The sequence below is a fragment of the Dendroctonus ponderosae genome, unplaced genomic scaffold (genome assembly GCF_020466585.1).
Source record: "Dendroctonus ponderosae isolate FM_Combo_2020 unplaced genomic scaffold, Dpon_F_20191213v2 Dpon_F_20191213_4, whole genome shotgun sequence".
In the NCBI taxonomy this organism is placed as follows: domain Eukaryota; kingdom Metazoa; phylum Arthropoda; class Insecta; order Coleoptera; family Curculionidae; genus Dendroctonus; species Dendroctonus ponderosae.
Genome location: NW_026018611.1, coordinates 9,865,915 through 9,883,237, shown reverse-complemented (window position 1 = coordinate 9,883,237; position 17,323 = coordinate 9,865,915). Strand labels below are relative to the sequence as shown.

The 17,323-nt window shown below is 31.4% G+C and overlaps 1 protein-coding gene across 3 annotated transcripts in view; it reads left to right on the top strand.

The window, feature by feature from the left end:
• The window catches only part of LOC109546442 (ATP-binding cassette sub-family D member), a 31,464-nt gene extending 14,198 nt beyond the window's left edge, over positions 1 to 17,266 (top strand). For 2 of the 3 annotated variants that reach the window (XM_019917400.2, XM_019917401.2), the window contains exons 2-13: positions 8,951 to 9,533; positions 11,687 to 11,907; positions 13,560 to 13,699; positions 13,782 to 13,962; positions 14,237 to 14,487; positions 14,573 to 14,821; positions 14,889 to 15,047; positions 15,161 to 15,289; positions 15,364 to 15,492; positions 15,890 to 16,100; positions 16,218 to 16,343; positions 16,647 to 17,266. In XM_019917400.2, coding sequence (XP_019772959.1) covers positions 9,165 to 9,533; positions 11,687 to 11,907; positions 13,560 to 13,699; positions 13,782 to 13,962; positions 14,237 to 14,487; positions 14,573 to 14,821; positions 14,889 to 15,047; positions 15,161 to 15,289; positions 15,364 to 15,492; positions 15,890 to 16,100; positions 16,218 to 16,343; positions 16,647 to 16,830 — 2,349 coding nt within the window. In that variant the 5' untranslated portion in view covers positions 8,951 to 9,164 and the 3' untranslated portion in view covers positions 16,831 to 17,266. Of the gene's footprint in view, positions 1 to 8,422; positions 8,498 to 8,950; positions 9,534 to 11,686; positions 11,908 to 13,559; positions 13,700 to 13,781; positions 13,963 to 14,236; positions 14,488 to 14,572; positions 14,822 to 14,888; positions 15,048 to 15,160; positions 15,290 to 15,363; positions 15,493 to 15,889; positions 16,101 to 16,217; positions 16,344 to 16,646 lie in introns of those variants that run through there. The other variant, XM_048666140.1, reaches the window with a different exon arrangement.
• The last annotated feature ends 57 nt before the right edge of the window (positions 17,267 to 17,323 follow it).

Sequence of the window (17,323 nt, the reverse complement as noted above, 5' to 3'; positions counted from 1 at the left end):
TTAATATTATCGATGACACCAAAAACTGAAGTGACATAATAAAACAAACCAATATCTTCAAATTGATAATATTGACATTGCCGAGTTAATCCATAGGGTTTTATTATTAGCCATAATAAAATGGGTAATTTGCAGCATACACCTACACAACTTCAGTAGAAAATATGAAAGGAAAAATTTAAATACGAAGTAAAAAATAACACAACGGCCATGGGATTTGGAAAAGTTCAGTTCACATATTTACAAAGAGCATGACTGTAAAAATTAACTAGAATTTTTTGCTGAATTAGTAGTTAAGCAGGGAGTGTTATTTAAGATGAAACAGTCAGGTCGAAAAGGGTGCGTTGTAAATAAGCTGTTAAATAAATTAAGGTAGATTATGTTGCAGAACCAATCAGCCGTTTATGTGCGATTAGCGAGTCGTAAACTCTGTAAATAGGGGAGATAATAAATATTCACCAAACTAAAAACTTGGTTAGTATAATGATTCAATGGTATACTTGGAAATGAGGCGAATTAAATGTACGCAGTTATTTTGCAAACTAAATAAAACCCGATGCAATTTGTAAATGGCTTTGCCTGATTTAAATTTCGGCTTTTGAACACCTAGCTATTAACCTTGTTTAAATCATCGTCGGTTTTGATCATGTAGGCAGTTACAATTAGTAGACGGGAACGGAAAGTATTTATGCTAATATAACGATGAAACAATAAAGTGTAAATTATGTTAGATATTTAATGAAATCCAAGCAAGCATCGCTCTGTTATTTTAACAATTATTGTATATAAAGTTGGTAAAAATGTTAATGACGGGGAAAGTCACTCATCTGAAATAGTACAAATAGATTTACCGCAACATGGAAAATTCAATAAAGTGTTTTTAAATATACTTATTAATAAACTGTAATATTTGAAACAAAGGAACTTATGGCACAATTAGAATTCAAGGAGGATTTGACGACCTTTCCTTTGCTTAGTTAAAGATTCTGCATGCATTGCGATGCTTGAAACGTGTGTGACGCACTTGAGGTCAAGACCACAATACTTATTACTTGATTACTTGTATATTCAGAACGGCGATAATCTAGGACACTATTTATCAACTTCGGAAGTGTTAAAAAATAGATAATATTTGCAAAGGTCTCTCAAGCCAATTGCGTAACTAAAATGTGTTTTTTTATTTATATATTAGAATTTTATAATAAAATTACACAGTAGGTGACTGTAATGCAGAAACACAATTTTAATTTTATACATCTAGGAATACGTACAGTTTATCCAGGACGTCCTCAATAAATCATGAGAGATATTTGATTATTTAGACGGGGTGTCTTAAAGATATAAATGTTCAATTTCTTCTTTCACAAAAATCGAAAGAAAAAAGCTAAATATAATTGAAAAGGATAATCCAGTTAGTAGTACGTGTGTGAATATTTTCATCACACTTTTATTGAATTTAGTCGAAGTTTTGATTTATCACAAAACATTATTTTAGGCATTGATAACTCAGTGAATTTTCGGGGGTTGGCGCAGTGATGCCGAAATGGCTTGATGCGCCAACCCAACACACCGGCACAGCAATTCACGGGTGCAGTTGCGTTGCATTCGCCCATTTGTTGCGGGAACACATTTTGCATCGCGTTTTTTTCAAGCTGTGAGTTCAGTATAGGATAGTGTGCTCTAAATGTCGTCAAAATTCCTTGAAAGCTGAAAAGTTAATTCAAATCGCATGAAGTCCTGAATTTTGCGCGCTTCGTAAATGTTGATTTGAAAATGAACGCTTTTACGCAACTGCATACTTTCATTAGAAAACAAAAAACATAAAACTGGAACCCATATTTACATATCCGAAACGGTTCTTGGCAGACAAGCCTCAGATGAGCTTGATGTAAAAATACAAAACCGCCCAAAATTTAAAAATTTCTAGTGAAGGAATCGATGGTTTAATCGGAACCAAATCCACACTATCAGTAAGCCGATGCTTATTGTATTGAATACTGGAACCCAAATTTCCATATCTGAAGCGGTTCTTTAGCGAAAAGCTTCAGATGAGCTTGATATAAAAAATACAAAGCCTCCCAAAGTTTGAATTTTAACTCCGCAAGAACTAATATCCCAATCGACACCAAATACACCTTACGAGTCAGTTGATGAATATCAAACTAAAAGTTCTACAAGTACATGGAAACCAGAGGCAAAGTAAAGGTTACCGAAAGCTGCGTAGTGCCACCTGGAAAGCAATAAGAAAATGTGTTTAGTACAGCAGGAAATCTGTCCAAAACCAAACTTAATTTAAATCCGCAAAGCAAAGGGACGGAAAAATACAGCAAAGCAAAGATAAAGAATCCATAAAACTCAATTCAAGCTAAAACATTTTTAGATTGGAGATCGTTTTTACCAGATTTCTGCATGCTGGCACCCTATCCTCCATGTTCTACCCATTATTCCTCAAGTTCACTACACTTTCACAACCTTGTAAAAATATTGACTAAACCAAAATCCCGCGAAGAGATCACTTAAAAATGAAGCTATTGCTCAATTTCCACTCCTCAATTAAACATTTCCTTTAAAACTCACTCATAGAGCGGCATCAACTCAAAAGCGCAACTCAACACAGTGTTACCCAGGCCCAGATTATTTTATACATTTATTACAATGTCGGAAGGACAGAATTTTGTTTGTAAATCAATTTTTTGCAAAGCGATTTCCTTTGCTTTAAATAATACAATAATAAGAGATATTAAACTATTAAATTAAATAAAACAAGCAGCAAACAACGAATCATATTTATAACATTATTTTGGCTCGAATTGCAAAGAAAATTGCATTTCTATATCAAATAGCTTTTGTAAATAATTAAATATAATGTTAATTTTCGATTATAATTGAGTATCAGAACGGAAAAAATTTCCGCTTCTTCCAAAGAGCCTTCTGCTGTCACCGGAAAACTTATTTATTTTTTATTTATCTAATTCGTTTTATTTCTCAATGTAGACCATATGGTTCTAATGCTCCGCCCATAGAAATTTAACAGTGTTAAATCAGACGATCGTGCTGGCCATTTGACAAGTCCTCGGTTTCTAATACAATTTCCTTAAAATATGTTAAGTAACCAATCTGATATAACTTGGGCAGTGTGGAGAGGGGTACCATACGGTGCGACCTCACATTATCGAAGCGTTTATTTAAGTATTTCTTCCAGACAAATTTGTAAAATTTACTTCACATATTACTAGTTAAAAATAAAAATATTTAAGATTTGCTTAAAAAAATTCAAATTCTTTTTTGAAATTGAAACTGATTTAAAAAATCTGAAATTTTAATGGATATTTGAAACTTTTTTGGGTAAAGATTTGGAATCAGTTGAAAACGAAAAATCGAAGCATCTAATTTGTAACGATAATCGCAAAAAAAGCTTGACAAACACGGTGGTATTTATTGAAACTTAACATCATTAGAAGTTGAAAGATAAACTATAATGTTGTTTGTCCCAATGTAAGCACACAAAACTTTAAAGTTTTCACTTAACAAATACTTTATGCAAAACTTAATTAGGTATCTTAAAAATGATTTATTTAAATTATAATTTAAGCATTATGTAACAGTTTTGTCGCTGTAAGAGAACGTCATCACTTAAAATGAATAAACTCAATAAATATAAACTTAGGTTTTCTTAAATGTATGTTTTTAATTGAAAGCAATGAAATGTTAACATTATAAATGTCGTTTTTTATTACATTTTTGTTGCACATAAGATCACGTTTTTCAGCTTTAATTGCGACATCCTTAGAACTGATGTTTCAGATGAATACGTTCCTACACAAACTAACTGTTTCATTTGTGTATATTATTTAAAGGCACGTGTTTACCCAATTAGGTAAACTGTTGGATTTGACGACTTTGAGAAAAGCCATTTCAAGATGCATAGATTACGTAAATAAATTGCTATACAACGCTTGCTAAACATTCGCTTTCATTTGTATACTTGCTTTTAGGTACACAATATTTTCTTGGGTAGTTCTGATTCAACAGTATTTTCAATTTACACGATATTTATAAATTAAATGGAACAAGATTTAATGAAGCAAAAAAATATTTCTTCCTTTTTGTTAATTTTTTAAAATTTGAAAACGGCTGCCTCGTGAGTAAATTAAAAAAAATAAACAGGATCTAAGTAGGTTTTCTGAAACAGGATATTGAGGAAAAGCTTCTCCAAAGAAAATGTTTCAAAATAGTTTGTTACCAACTGTTGTTTTGTTTTTTTTTAGAGACTGTATTTTTCAATTTTGTGCGTGTACATTTTTTTTGACTACATTATAATATTCTTTCATAAGATTCGGTCCTAAATTGCTGTTTTTCAGGGCGTTCATTCACACCTTTAAAATTATTTTGTATGCAGACGAAAGGTGGCTAATTCGCATTTTATAAGCAATTATTCCAATTGCTCATTCACTATTAATACTGTATTGTTCTCGATCAGTTTCTACCTAATACTTGTAAAAATAATTAATTATGTACGTATGTTAATGTTGACTATTAAAAGGACACGTAAGTGAGCCTCAATGACATCTTAATATAGAACAATTAAGCTAAATTAAATAAAGTTTACTACGAATTACGCCTGAAAAAGTTTGTCAGTGTAAGTACTGAAACGTGGCCTTGTAGAGACCACTTATTTTTTGGCCAAAAAGCAGATGCAAAAATTTTTCTGTACTCATTCGGAATCAAGAATCTGATCTTGTTTTTTTGTAACTTAATGTAAAAATCCCCTAATATTTTCCAAATATAATTACTTCATCCTATATGAGACAACGACTCAAAACTCTAATAATTACTAACGCTCTTGAATCTCCGGTTTTTATTAATAATTATAAAAGATTTTCAACAGAACATTATCAAGTATACCTCTGACAATTATTTAAACCTGTAATTAATGTACATATTTAAATTTTATGAAAGAATCTCGGCTATTCAGTTTTTACAAGATTGACAATGCATATGTTTTTTGTAATTGACCTGCGATGTGAAACGGTTAATTTTAGAAATTAGAATATGACTGTTCAATTAGGGTTTGCTTATTCAATCAATTTTTAGTTATGCAAGTTTAATCAAATTGTTCTCATCACCTTCAAACCAGGTTTTTGTGATGAACGGTTTACTTTGAGTTGGTTATTTTCAAAATGTTTATAAAAATATGTATATATTAATTTTCTCAATAGTGAAGTGTATTTTTCGATTGTATACAATAGGTTTTGTTTTGCAATCTAACATGAATATATCTTTACGCAAAGAGCCATTAAATTAATTAGTTACTCATCTTTAATACCATGTGCACATTTATTAAAGGTATATGAAGTAGGTACACTGTAAAATCATTTTCTGCAATTGTTAAACTGAAACACGCAGAACTAATTGTAACTTCAATTTCCGATGAAGAAACCAACAAATTTGATTGAAATTTGCGCAAGTTTCTTCAAACATAGTTATCGATATTCGTCAAACATTCAATTACTATTCGTACAAGGTCATAGAAACAAAGATCACAAGAGGTGTTTTTTGCATAATTATTATAAGATCTGGGTTATGGTGGAATAATCTAATTTACATACATATCGGCTGGTATTACCTAATAATCTAACACGATAAACTAGTTTGGACGTCATATAAAAGATGAATTACATTTTAGTTTTGAATTGTAATTTTTTTTGGCATTTAATGATCGATGGTTTGCAGGGGTATCTGAATTAATTGCCTCTCTATTTGTTTTTGGCAATTATTTGGGAGTAATTAGCTAATTTTTGTCTACAACTTTGCAACAGGTAGAAAATAAATATGCTAAAACTATTTAAGAGTAAAAATATATTACAATTTACAAAGTTTTGAGTATAAATTGAGGCAACTCTAGACACTGTTCTCCAAAACAGTGGGCACTTATTTGAATCAGTAGCTCAGGTTTTTCGGAAATAGATGTGGTAGATGTAGTAGATAGAGATGTAAATGGAGGAATAGATGTTGTAGCGTTTATTGTCTGAGGAACATTGCACAAAAGTTAATAATAATAAAATAATTCTTAGTAGGATATAAAATAATTTAAAATTGCTGTCAATCAAGCAATAATCAACTTTTATGGCTCCTGCATATTTTTTATTTTCCAATTTTTATTCATGTAATTACTTTTTATGTTATTACTGTTCTAATGTTAGAATTTGCCTTAAAGCAGCTTCCTTCCGAAATCGTATCTAGAAGCATGTCTTGTTGTAATTGTAATAATAGATTTAAACGGACAATCACGTTACAGTCATCAAAATTATGCAAAGACAAATTGCTAGATAAGAACAAATTATTTAGCAAGATCCGTGTGCGAACAATAAGAACTTTATCTCGCATCTTATGCTTCAAATCAAGTACGTGAGATATTTAATAAGTAGATTGTCGCAAAGACCTTTATACTTTTCTGAAAAAAGTTCGACCTTTAACCTACATACTTACATGACAAAAAGTGATATTTTCTGATTTATCATGCCTGATCAGAAAGCTGATGATATTGAAGAATTGGAAATTTGTATTTAATGTGCATGCTAGAAAGTGCATAAGTTTAGCAACAATGGTGCATGCACACAATAGTTAAATTAATAAATTCAATGCTAATGAAAACTGGGCTTGAGCAATACGATTACCTATATTTTTTGCTATTATGTCATAATTCATAGTATGCTTTTGCGTTATGAATGTTATGAAAATGCAATGTAATTTTCTTGAAAACTTTCCGATTTCACATCAGTACGGAAATAGTTGAGTTGAAATGATTTCGAAAACCTTAAGCTTAGTACAGCAATACGTACGTATAGTAAATGTTTCAGGCAATTGGTCTAATTTGCAAGCATTTGTAAGCATTAATCTGGTATCGTTATCATTTACTTGGTTCGAAAGTGTAATATGTGTGGAATTTGTATTTCACTCTATTGTAATTTTGTGATACAGCCTTCCTGATAACGAATGAATATCATTTGTATATTTCAAGTGTATTTTATATAGTAATTCCATTAAATAATTATCAATTTTCTGTAATTGGATGACTTACCTGTTAGAAATATCTGACTATTTACTTATTTCTTTATAAATGCATCCGACTTTATAAATTTGTCTTTTGATCCAAGAACACAAAATTCTCGTTTGCAATAGTGATTCACTCAGTGTTTTATTTATAGTGCCAGAGTTTTTTTGTCGATTTATTATTAATACTTTTGTTTTTTGCATTTTTCCATTTTTCTTCCTAATCTCTCTAAAAACTAGAGTTATGTTCAAAACACTAATTGAAATAATACTAGAATGTTCAATTGTTGCGGCTCAATAAATAAATTACATTTTAACTTTCTTTTTTGCTTTAGAATTCCGCGAATTATCTTCCCTGCTGCTCAGTTGCTTACAAACTTATTGCAATCTTCAGCAGTTAATAAGTTCAAAATGAATTACGTTTTATTGTTATTCAGGAACTGGTTGTGTCACATTTATATTTTGGATAGTAGATTTTTTCGAATGTTTTAAATTCAATTTATAGTAATTATTTTACTTAAATCAATTATTTTACAACACCTGGATATTTATATACCGATATTTATATGTGCTCTTATATCGATTTAAATTGTAAAAAAATCTGACGTTAATCATAACGTGATAACGACGAAATGTTAAGTTAATGCAGTACGAACCATGTCAAATAAACTTTTAAATATTGCGCCGTAATAGATAATTAAAAAGTAATAAAAAGGACATAAATGTAAAACATCTCCTCTATTTTATCGGTTTTATTGCATTATTTCAAGTTATTTCTGATTTTCAACATGAGAAATCTTCAAAAGAAGGTTATTATTGCCATCATTATTTTTATTGCAATTCGTAATGTTACCCAAACTAACTAGCTAGATTTGCTAATGTTTCTGTGATTACTTAAAGATTGATATTTGATTTGTATCAATTTTTCTGGTTGTTTGGATGTTCATTAGACTTCAATGCTGTTTAGTAAGCCAACACAAAGAATGTGCTTAAAATATATTTTATTTTTATTTATTCACATAAACAATACTTTGGTTTGAAATTACTCGGGTTACTTGCAATTAATTACGTTCCTATATCTTCCCAATAATTTGTTAAAAGCAAATTCGTTCGAATAGCCTTTAAAATCACCCGTCCTTTAAATTAACTTCTCGTCAACTTTTAAGCATTAATAATATAATCTTCTGATATAAAAAAAAATGGAAAGTTTAATTGATCAATCAGTTTCCGGAAAAGTTTGTTTCCTAAGCCCAGATATGAAAGTGTATTTGGTTATTGTTTGATAAGTTATCAGGGTTAATAAAATTCATTAAATATTAGTCACGCGCAAACTTATTCCTGTTGTACCGCTTTATTTCCTCGATTAAAAGTGTATTTCGACAATATTCCGCACTATTCTGCCACCGATTAATTAGCGTTCATTTAAGTTATTTTAAAATAGCAGGTACGGAATTTTCTTCTCTTAAGGATCGACTTTTATCTCTTTTTATCCGCATCTTGTACACTTTATTTTTGTTCTTCAAATATTGAACTGCACTAATCATTTAGAAAAATATTGCAATGCATTAATACAAGATTTTGTTGGCAAACATTCCATGGAATATTCATAGTAATAAACACTCTTTAATTTCGCAAATATTAATTATTTTAAATTACTAGCATTCCGGATTCAATTTATACTCTATGTACTCATGTTCGATAAAAAAATCAGTGCTTGAACTTTGATTGAAATGAGATGTTGAAACGGATCATTATTTTAAACGATATAACAGAAAAATTAATTGGCACATTGAATGGATTGCATAAATTCAGGTTCAAGATGTTCTGAACTTTATTTTTATTACTTATTATAAGTATTTTATTCTACCCTATATTAATCTAGCGTTTTTTGTTTCAGGATTAACATGCGGACTTACTACTCCAAAGAAGCAACTAAAAAGAAACACAATTCTATAAATGATAATTTTTACTTGAGGAAGGGAAACTAACACACAACAAGCAAATATTAGCAAAGCCTTCATTCGCTAACTGAATCTGCATCATCGAAAAACGGAATCAGACAAAAACAACTGCAATTAGTGAACCAACTGTGAGAACACAAGACTTTCAAAATGCCTTCAGTAGTCTCGAAATTCCTAGATAAAAGCGAAAAGGCTTTTTCCAAGAACCAATCGCTCTTATCAACAGCAGTAATAGGGACGGCTCTGGCAGCGTATGCCTACAAAATAGGATATCCTTTAGTCGAGAGCTTAATATTTAAGCCAAACAGGGAAAGCGATTCTTTAAACAATAATCTAGTCAAGCCTAATGGTATTAAAAGTGCAGCAAACGGGGAAGTGAAAAGTGCAACGAAGAAACCCAATGGAGTAGTGCAAACACATGGAGATCCGAAGACTAACTCGGCTATTTCTAAGCGGAACCGACTGATGACTGGTATACCAAATTTTAATTTGGCTTTTATACTGCAGTTCATCAAGTTGGTGAGTAGGGAAACGCAATGGTGAAAGATATAAATAATTTTTGCAAAACGGTTTATAAATTGATTGTTACTTTACTTGTATACTGTACCAAATTATTAAAAATATCACAATCTAACAACTGTAAACTCACCGGTTGGTATTATGACAATGAACAATTTATTACTATAATTACTATTCATATACTGCTTCTGAACCTTGGATGTCTGTTGAGATTGCAATATTGACCTGGGACATCGCTAAAGGCTAATTTGATTTTTTAATTTTGCTTTGCTTGCATGTTTTTTGGAATTATACTTGATAATTTACTGCAACTAGCAGCACTCAAAACACAGCCTGTTTACAAATCTTAAATGTTATGATACTGTTCATAAACTCTCTGTTATTTCATATTTCGAATATCTATTGATAAGGGCTCACTGAGAATATAATATAATAAATGTCCTTTCTTAAAAATACGAAAGGCGGGCTAGAAATATTTTCAGAAATGTTCCGTTTTGGAGATATACAAAGCAGAAATTTTGAAAATGAACTTGCTAGTCTGGAAGTTTTTTATTTTTGTGTAGTTACAGTGTCTGCAAAGCTTCATGTAGTTTGTCTATAACTGAAGCCTAACATCATACGAAATAACTTTTCCTTAACTGGGAGAGTTTAGCTTTGTTTTTAATTGCAATTAAACAAGTTTGTAATTTTCCTCTTGTTTGAGCAAAATAACATAGAAGCTTTATCGCCAAATGTTTCAAGAACGTAGGAAGCATAAATATGGTCTTACTTGCAGAAAGTCAGGATTTTTATTATTTTTGTAATTAATAATAATTGAGACATGAACTTTTTTGGTGATATATTAAACGATTTTCAAATTTTTGAGAAATATCTAAGATTGTCATAGTAATTACCATAAATTATATTAACAATTTATTTTAATTAATTTAGACAGTCTCATTTTTACTCTGTTAATTATATATTGCAATTGCTCCTTGAGGTATTATTTCCCTGTTTTCTATATAAGATTCGCAGCTTGTTATGCATGAAATTGTGTTTACAATGATATTAAGTATAGGAAATTTTTTTTATTCAACACATTTTATTAAACATTTAGTACTTTTGGTTACCATTGATGAAAAGCGCAAAGATAATTTCAAAGAAACCAGGACAAAGAAATAGCAAAATTTCCGATACTTAAAAAAATAAAATACGATATACCTACCAATAATATTTTATTGTAAAATTATTGTCATTAGCTCATTATCGCAAAAAGAGACAGTGTAAAATGATGATAATATTGAAATAAACGGTTTGTTGCAATTCAAGGTAAGTCACACTAGTTTCGATAACAAAAGTCGTATTTTTAGACTACATTTTTTACAATGCGCCGGTAAATTAATGGCGTGTGAATAAGTAATTTGAAAACATCATCTATTATCCTTAAATGCTGCATTAAGCATGAACAACAATTTTATCGAAAATAGTTTGAATAATATAAATTGAAAATTTAATGGACATATTGATGCCTGAATAATTTTTATTTAAATATGAATTGATCATATGTTTTATTGAAGAAAAATAAATAACCATTTATTAGGGCAATTTCGATAGAGCGTGGAAGAATTATTTATTTAATACAAATAGACAGTTTTACTTCAAAAAAAAATATTAATTTGCATTTTTAAAGTTTAAATAAAAAGTCTTAAAACCTAATTCATCTACTAGTAAAATGTTTTTACACAAGGGTTTTTATCTTTTGATAAAAATGAATGTCGACGATACGTACTTATTGTGATAGTGCATTGTCAAAGAAAGTAATAAAATTAGAAACAAATAAAAGAATAGTATATTAAAATGGTGAACAGTCAAACATAATATTTTTAGTACATAGTTGTCGAAAAACACTACAGTTTTCAACAGGTTTTAAACATTTGGGACGATTATTGGAAATGTAATAACTTTTCAACACTATCTTTGAATCAAACCAGTTATATGAAATTTTTTTAAATTGTTCATTGAAAATGTGACTTGAATGTGAAAGTAGACTCAACTTTTTTTCTAAACATTGTTTTTGCACTCACATGAAATGTATTTCTATCGATTGCCGATTGTCATCAACTGTTTTATCAAATGCATTGAACACCTAACATTTGTGTTTCTTTTATTAACAGGTGAGAATTATGATACCGAGCATTCTGTGTGCAGAAACGGCACTTTTAAGTGGCCATACGATATTTTTGTTCTTGCGAACTTTCCTGAGTATATATGTAGCCAATCTGGAAGGCGCTATAGTCAAATTCATAGTGAGAAAGGACCCCAACAACTTTGTAAAACAATTAATGAAGTGGTTTGCTGTAGCCGTGCCGGCTACATTTATAAATAGTATGATTAGGTAAGCCCGTTACATCGTAATAACCATTTAACACATTGTATCAACATTCATACTCCTGGTTATATAATTTTTTTTTCATTGCAAAAAGCTCTTTTTTGAGATTTTATGTTTTATTTCAAAGGTTGAAGTTTTTTGTGTTTTTAAACCCCAATATTTTCATTCTAATTGAGGAGACTATGCTAATTTAATTCGGAATTTTCCAGCAAAATGTTTTTGTAATGAATCATTTATTGAAAATTTATTATGGTCCACATGAAGCACTTGAATAATGAGCCGTAATTAATTGTTTTATTGCCCCTGTTTTTAACGCGATTTTTTTTCCCATTTTAAATTATATTTTTTCAAATTTCCCAGCCAATTAACTGAATTATTCAGTACCACCATTTTAATTTAATGACGCACTAACGAAATACGAAAAGCTAAACTATTTGGTAATACCTACTTAAAAAAATAAATGTCTATACTTTGTCTAAAATCAGTTTCCTTGTGCGTCATCACGTTTGGCCGCATAATGAACGTTCACCTTTCTGTACGTTTGCGCTGAAGACTTTGTTTTAAGGAGTTACGGATTATAAAGAATTCCAATCAATGTTTTTATCCTTCAGGCGGTAACCATTTTTTTTGTAGAAAGGATAATTAAGCTCAGTTACTTAATTGCAAAACACCTTACTTATGCTGCACAGGGTCTGATGGAGATAACGTTTTGTTTTTACTCAAGCATGAATGATTAGTACAAAAATAAAATTGTGGTGTTAAAATAATTTTTAAAAAATTAAAAATTTGTAGTTGCAGCTCGTATGGCTATTTGTCAAAACATCGTCCAACTATAGATAAAAGAATGCAAGAGTTTTGCAGATTAAAACAAGACTTTCAAGAACGACATAATTTCATATCTCCGAAACTATTTTTTGCGGACTCATATTATTCATAATTTTTTGGTTTAATTGGACACGCTCTGCATATGAGTTTTTCTATATTTTTCAAACTAGGTATAATTAAATCGGTTCTAATTCTCATCCCAAAAATACCTTGCTTTCCTGCGGGATTCAAGAGGAACTGGAATGACTTGAATGTTCTAGTCCGATATAAACATCTTCCAAAACCCTCCACTTTTACACGCTTATTTGCGGATTTATAAATGAATTAAGTCAATAATTGCAAATTTTGTTCCTACGCACTCTGCGGGGTTTAGAATGCGAACTGGAAGAGTTCTTCTGGTACGTGTTCTTGACACTCTAAACCGAGCCCATATGTTCTCTCAGAAACAAGACTTATTCAAAATGGGCTTATTTTGACTTTCTAGACATTTCTTTGAAATATTTCCATTTCCTCCTGAATAACCCTGAACAAACACATTTTCACCAAAAGCTCAATCACTGTGTTATCTTAATTATGAAAAAATATTTGATGATGGTTTATAAACTGAAACTAGCGTAATATAGCAAAGATTTTTACTACACTGGAAACTCACAACAATTTTAAATCAAATAAAGTCACGAAGAAAAGAATGTTTTAAATAAAATTGTTAAAGCTTCTAGTATATCAAAATAACTATTATATTTTATTTTATAGGCCAAACATACGTTTCCCATATCTAGAATTTTACTGATAATAATTTGAACAAATATTCCATAAACTTTTCTTGATTGCAGATATTTAGAGAGTCGAATAGCCTTAAGGTTTCGTACAAGATTGGTGGAACATTCTTACAAACTTTATTTTAAAAATCAAAGTTACTATAGAGTAACGGTGCTCGATGGCCGATTAGACAACTGTGCTCAGAGACTTACAGGTAAATGCTCTTTATGTATTATTATCAACATATCGGCAATTAGTTCCGCTGAGGATTTTTAATATGGTAAAAAATGTTGCAGATGATATAGAAACAGTCGCAAGCACGGTTTCTCATCTATATGGACAAATTACGAAGCCATGTTTCGACATACTACTTATGGCCATAGCATTAGCAAATTTAGTCAAGTCTAGAAATTCGAATCTGCTAATTGGACCGGTTATAATTAGTGGGGTAGTTGTGGTGTCAGCCTTAGTTTTGAGGTAAGGTTAAAAGTTCTCCAAAGAAACACAAGAACAATTTTCGCACTGAACATCAGTTTGTTCTAAAGCGATTTGACTTGATCAGAGATTTTTTTAACAGTATCTTAAACATTCTTTATTATGAAAAGTACTAAATAAATGTGATAGATTCAATGGGAAAATTTTTAAGTGTTTAATTAAACCCATAAGAAAACTTGTTTCAATACTGGTAAAATTGCTTTAAATTACAGTATTAAACAATTTTCCTCGTCCCATAACGATTATTTTTTTATAGACTAGTCTCTCCCCGATTTGGTCAGCTTGTAGCTCAAGAAGCCGAAAAGAAAGGATACTTGCGGCATGTACATGGACGCATTGTATCCAATGCAGAAGAAATTGCCTTCTACAATGGTCACAAGGTGGAACAGAGCCATTTGCGTAGCGCTTTTAGGATTCTTACCCAACATTTAGAGCACATGTTTGCAGTCAAATTGTGGTTTGTTATGTTGGAGCAGTTTTTGATGAAATACGTTTGGTCTGGAACTGGTAAGCTATTAAAAAATGAATGCTGCAACCATATAATATTCGTCTTCTGATCGTCACTAGTTTACTAATAAAAGTCTTTTTGCAGGTATGATTGTAGTTTCTCTACCTGTTTTCCTTCCCCAAGTCATTAGGCAGGTTCGACCAAAAAAAACAATTTCTTTCACATCGCCTAAACAAATTACTGCTAGTCAAGCCGAGCCATCAACTTCGCAGAATAGTGAAATCTCTGAACCTGAAGACTCAGTTTCAGAAAGAACTCACTACTTTACTACTGCAAAGAATTTACTTCTGACCGGATCTAACGCTGTCGAAAGACTTATGAGCAGCTATAAAGGTAAGCTACCATCGAAAAAGGAGCTGAATTGAAAGCATTTAACTGTTGTTTTGGTAAATATTTTCAGACATCGTTGAATTAGCCGGACATACAGCTCGCGTTGCGAATATGTTTTCCGTTTTGGAGGAAGCCAGCAATGGCATTTATCACAAAACAGTAGTCGCAAAGAAAGAAACAATTGGAGACTTTGAGGTTGAATTTAACGGCGACCAACCTGTGGCTAAAGGTACCTAATTAAGATCAAGTTCAAACAAGTTACTGTTGGGTAAAAATTGTCTTATTTCCAACTAGTTTCCGGAATATTGTATAAGTTTTTATTATTATCAATACATTTTCTAGGTAAAGTTTTTGCCGCAACTCACAACGAGATTATTTTGAAGAATGTACCAATAGTAACTCCCAACTGTGATGTCGTATGTCCCTCTTTGAGTGTGAATCTCAAATCCGGTCAACATTTACTTATAACAGGTAGGATATTTGGGATTTTATGGTAATTGTATGATTTATTGCTTTCAAACGACTAATTTTTTAATGTTTTCCAGGACCAAATGGCTGTGGTAAATCCAGTTTGTTCCGAATTTTAAGCGGTTTGTGGCCTGTTTACGGTGGTGAACTAACCACCCCTAGAAACTCAATGTTTTATATTCCTCAAAGGCCTTACATGGTTATAGGTAAGTGCTAGATACCAGTTTTCTTAGAGAGACAATAGAATAATAGTACGGATTTCTATGTAGTTTATTTCATAATTTTTTACTTTAACTTCTGGATGAAACCGGACCATGGTACCGTACAAAAATTGGCTGAATTTAAGTGTAAATATTTGAAACGGTATTTTTTCTTCTTTATTCATAGAGTTTTTTGCGCTATGAAAAATAATTTAACTCGTTTTACAAACCCGAGCATCCTCAGAGGTGTTTCGCCCCCCATGTAAGCTTTAATGTGAATCACCTCTGAGTATAGAAGCCACTTTTGCTTGCGAAACACGAGGAAGAAATAAATTTCCACGCCCATATAAAAGCTCGGAAAACCCAACACTATTAATTGTAAAAAGAAATGGTTTAATTTTAGGCAATTTGCGGGATCAAATAATTTACCCAGACACATACGCCGATATGATTAACAAACAAATAACTGAAACGGACTTGAGGAAAATCATGCAGATGGTACATCTGGAACATATTCTTGAAAGAGATACGTTCCACGAAATTAAAGACTGGACTGATATATTGTCGGGAGGGGAGAAGCAAAGAATGGCGGTGGCCAGGCTGTTCTATCACAAGTACGTTTAAAGGTTTCTTTATTGCAGACCTTCATCAATTATAAATTCTTAACTTTCTGGGGTGTCCCATACTTGATGAGCATCATTATCGATGTTGATATTTGCTGTGTTTTGTAGGCCTAAATACGCACTCTTAGATGAATGCACATCAGCAGTTTCCATCGATGTGGAAAGTAACATATATCAAACAGCAATAGATATGGGAATTACTCTGCTCACCATAACCCACAGACCAACGTTATGGTAAGTTTTCATTATCGTTTTTTTCTTGATCCCCTGGTACGTACGTTCTGTTTTCGATGGCGAAAGCATCACTTTTACCCATTACAAATTTTTTTCATCCCGTGTGGAAAGTAATAACTTTGGCCACGCACTCCAGACAGATTGACACCCTCGGCTTCGTCTCGGGTGTCAAAGGCAGTCGTCAATCGAAAAAGGACACTTTTCGCCCTTGTATCTAAAACTACTATTATTCAGTTTCATTGTTTTGTGTTGTAATATACTTGTTTTACTTGAAAATTATTCATCATTCTGTTGTGGTTTTAGGAAATTTCATACTCATATTCTTCAATTCGACGGTCAAGGCTATTGGGAATTCTCTGAATTAAACTGTACAAGTCGCATGGATTTGAAAAAAGAAAAAGATGAACTGCTACTGAAACCAAACAGTGACGAAAAGACTCAGAGGCTTAAAGAAATCAATAAAGAGTTAGGCGAAGACGACGTCTAGAAGACCTATGGGCACATTGCAAAAAGGCAATTTTCTTTGTTGTGGTGATATGTAGATAGTTAAAATAATTAGTGCAAAAGTTTCCAAAGGAGGATAAGAACCTGGGTGGATAACTTATCGAATATCCGAATGCATTAACAGTTGAGCATAACGACATGCAAGTAAGTACTTACCAGTAGCGTACCCAGTTCTTATGCTGGTATTCTGGAACTACTCAATTGACTTGCCATGGTGTGAACTGTGTATGTATTCTATTTATGATTTTTTACTTAACTAGCCTATAGTTTTCCTACGTGATGATCAAGCATCACTATGTTTTTGTGATTTCGTATACATAAAATTCTAATATATTTTGTGCCCAGTGCAATTAATGTTTAGTTAACGTAAGAACGAACAAATGAGATGAAAAAATAAATATTTGTTTTACTATGCCTTATGCCTAAGTGTTTCAATTCATCTTACACCAAATTTCACCATATTGTAGAAAAAGCAT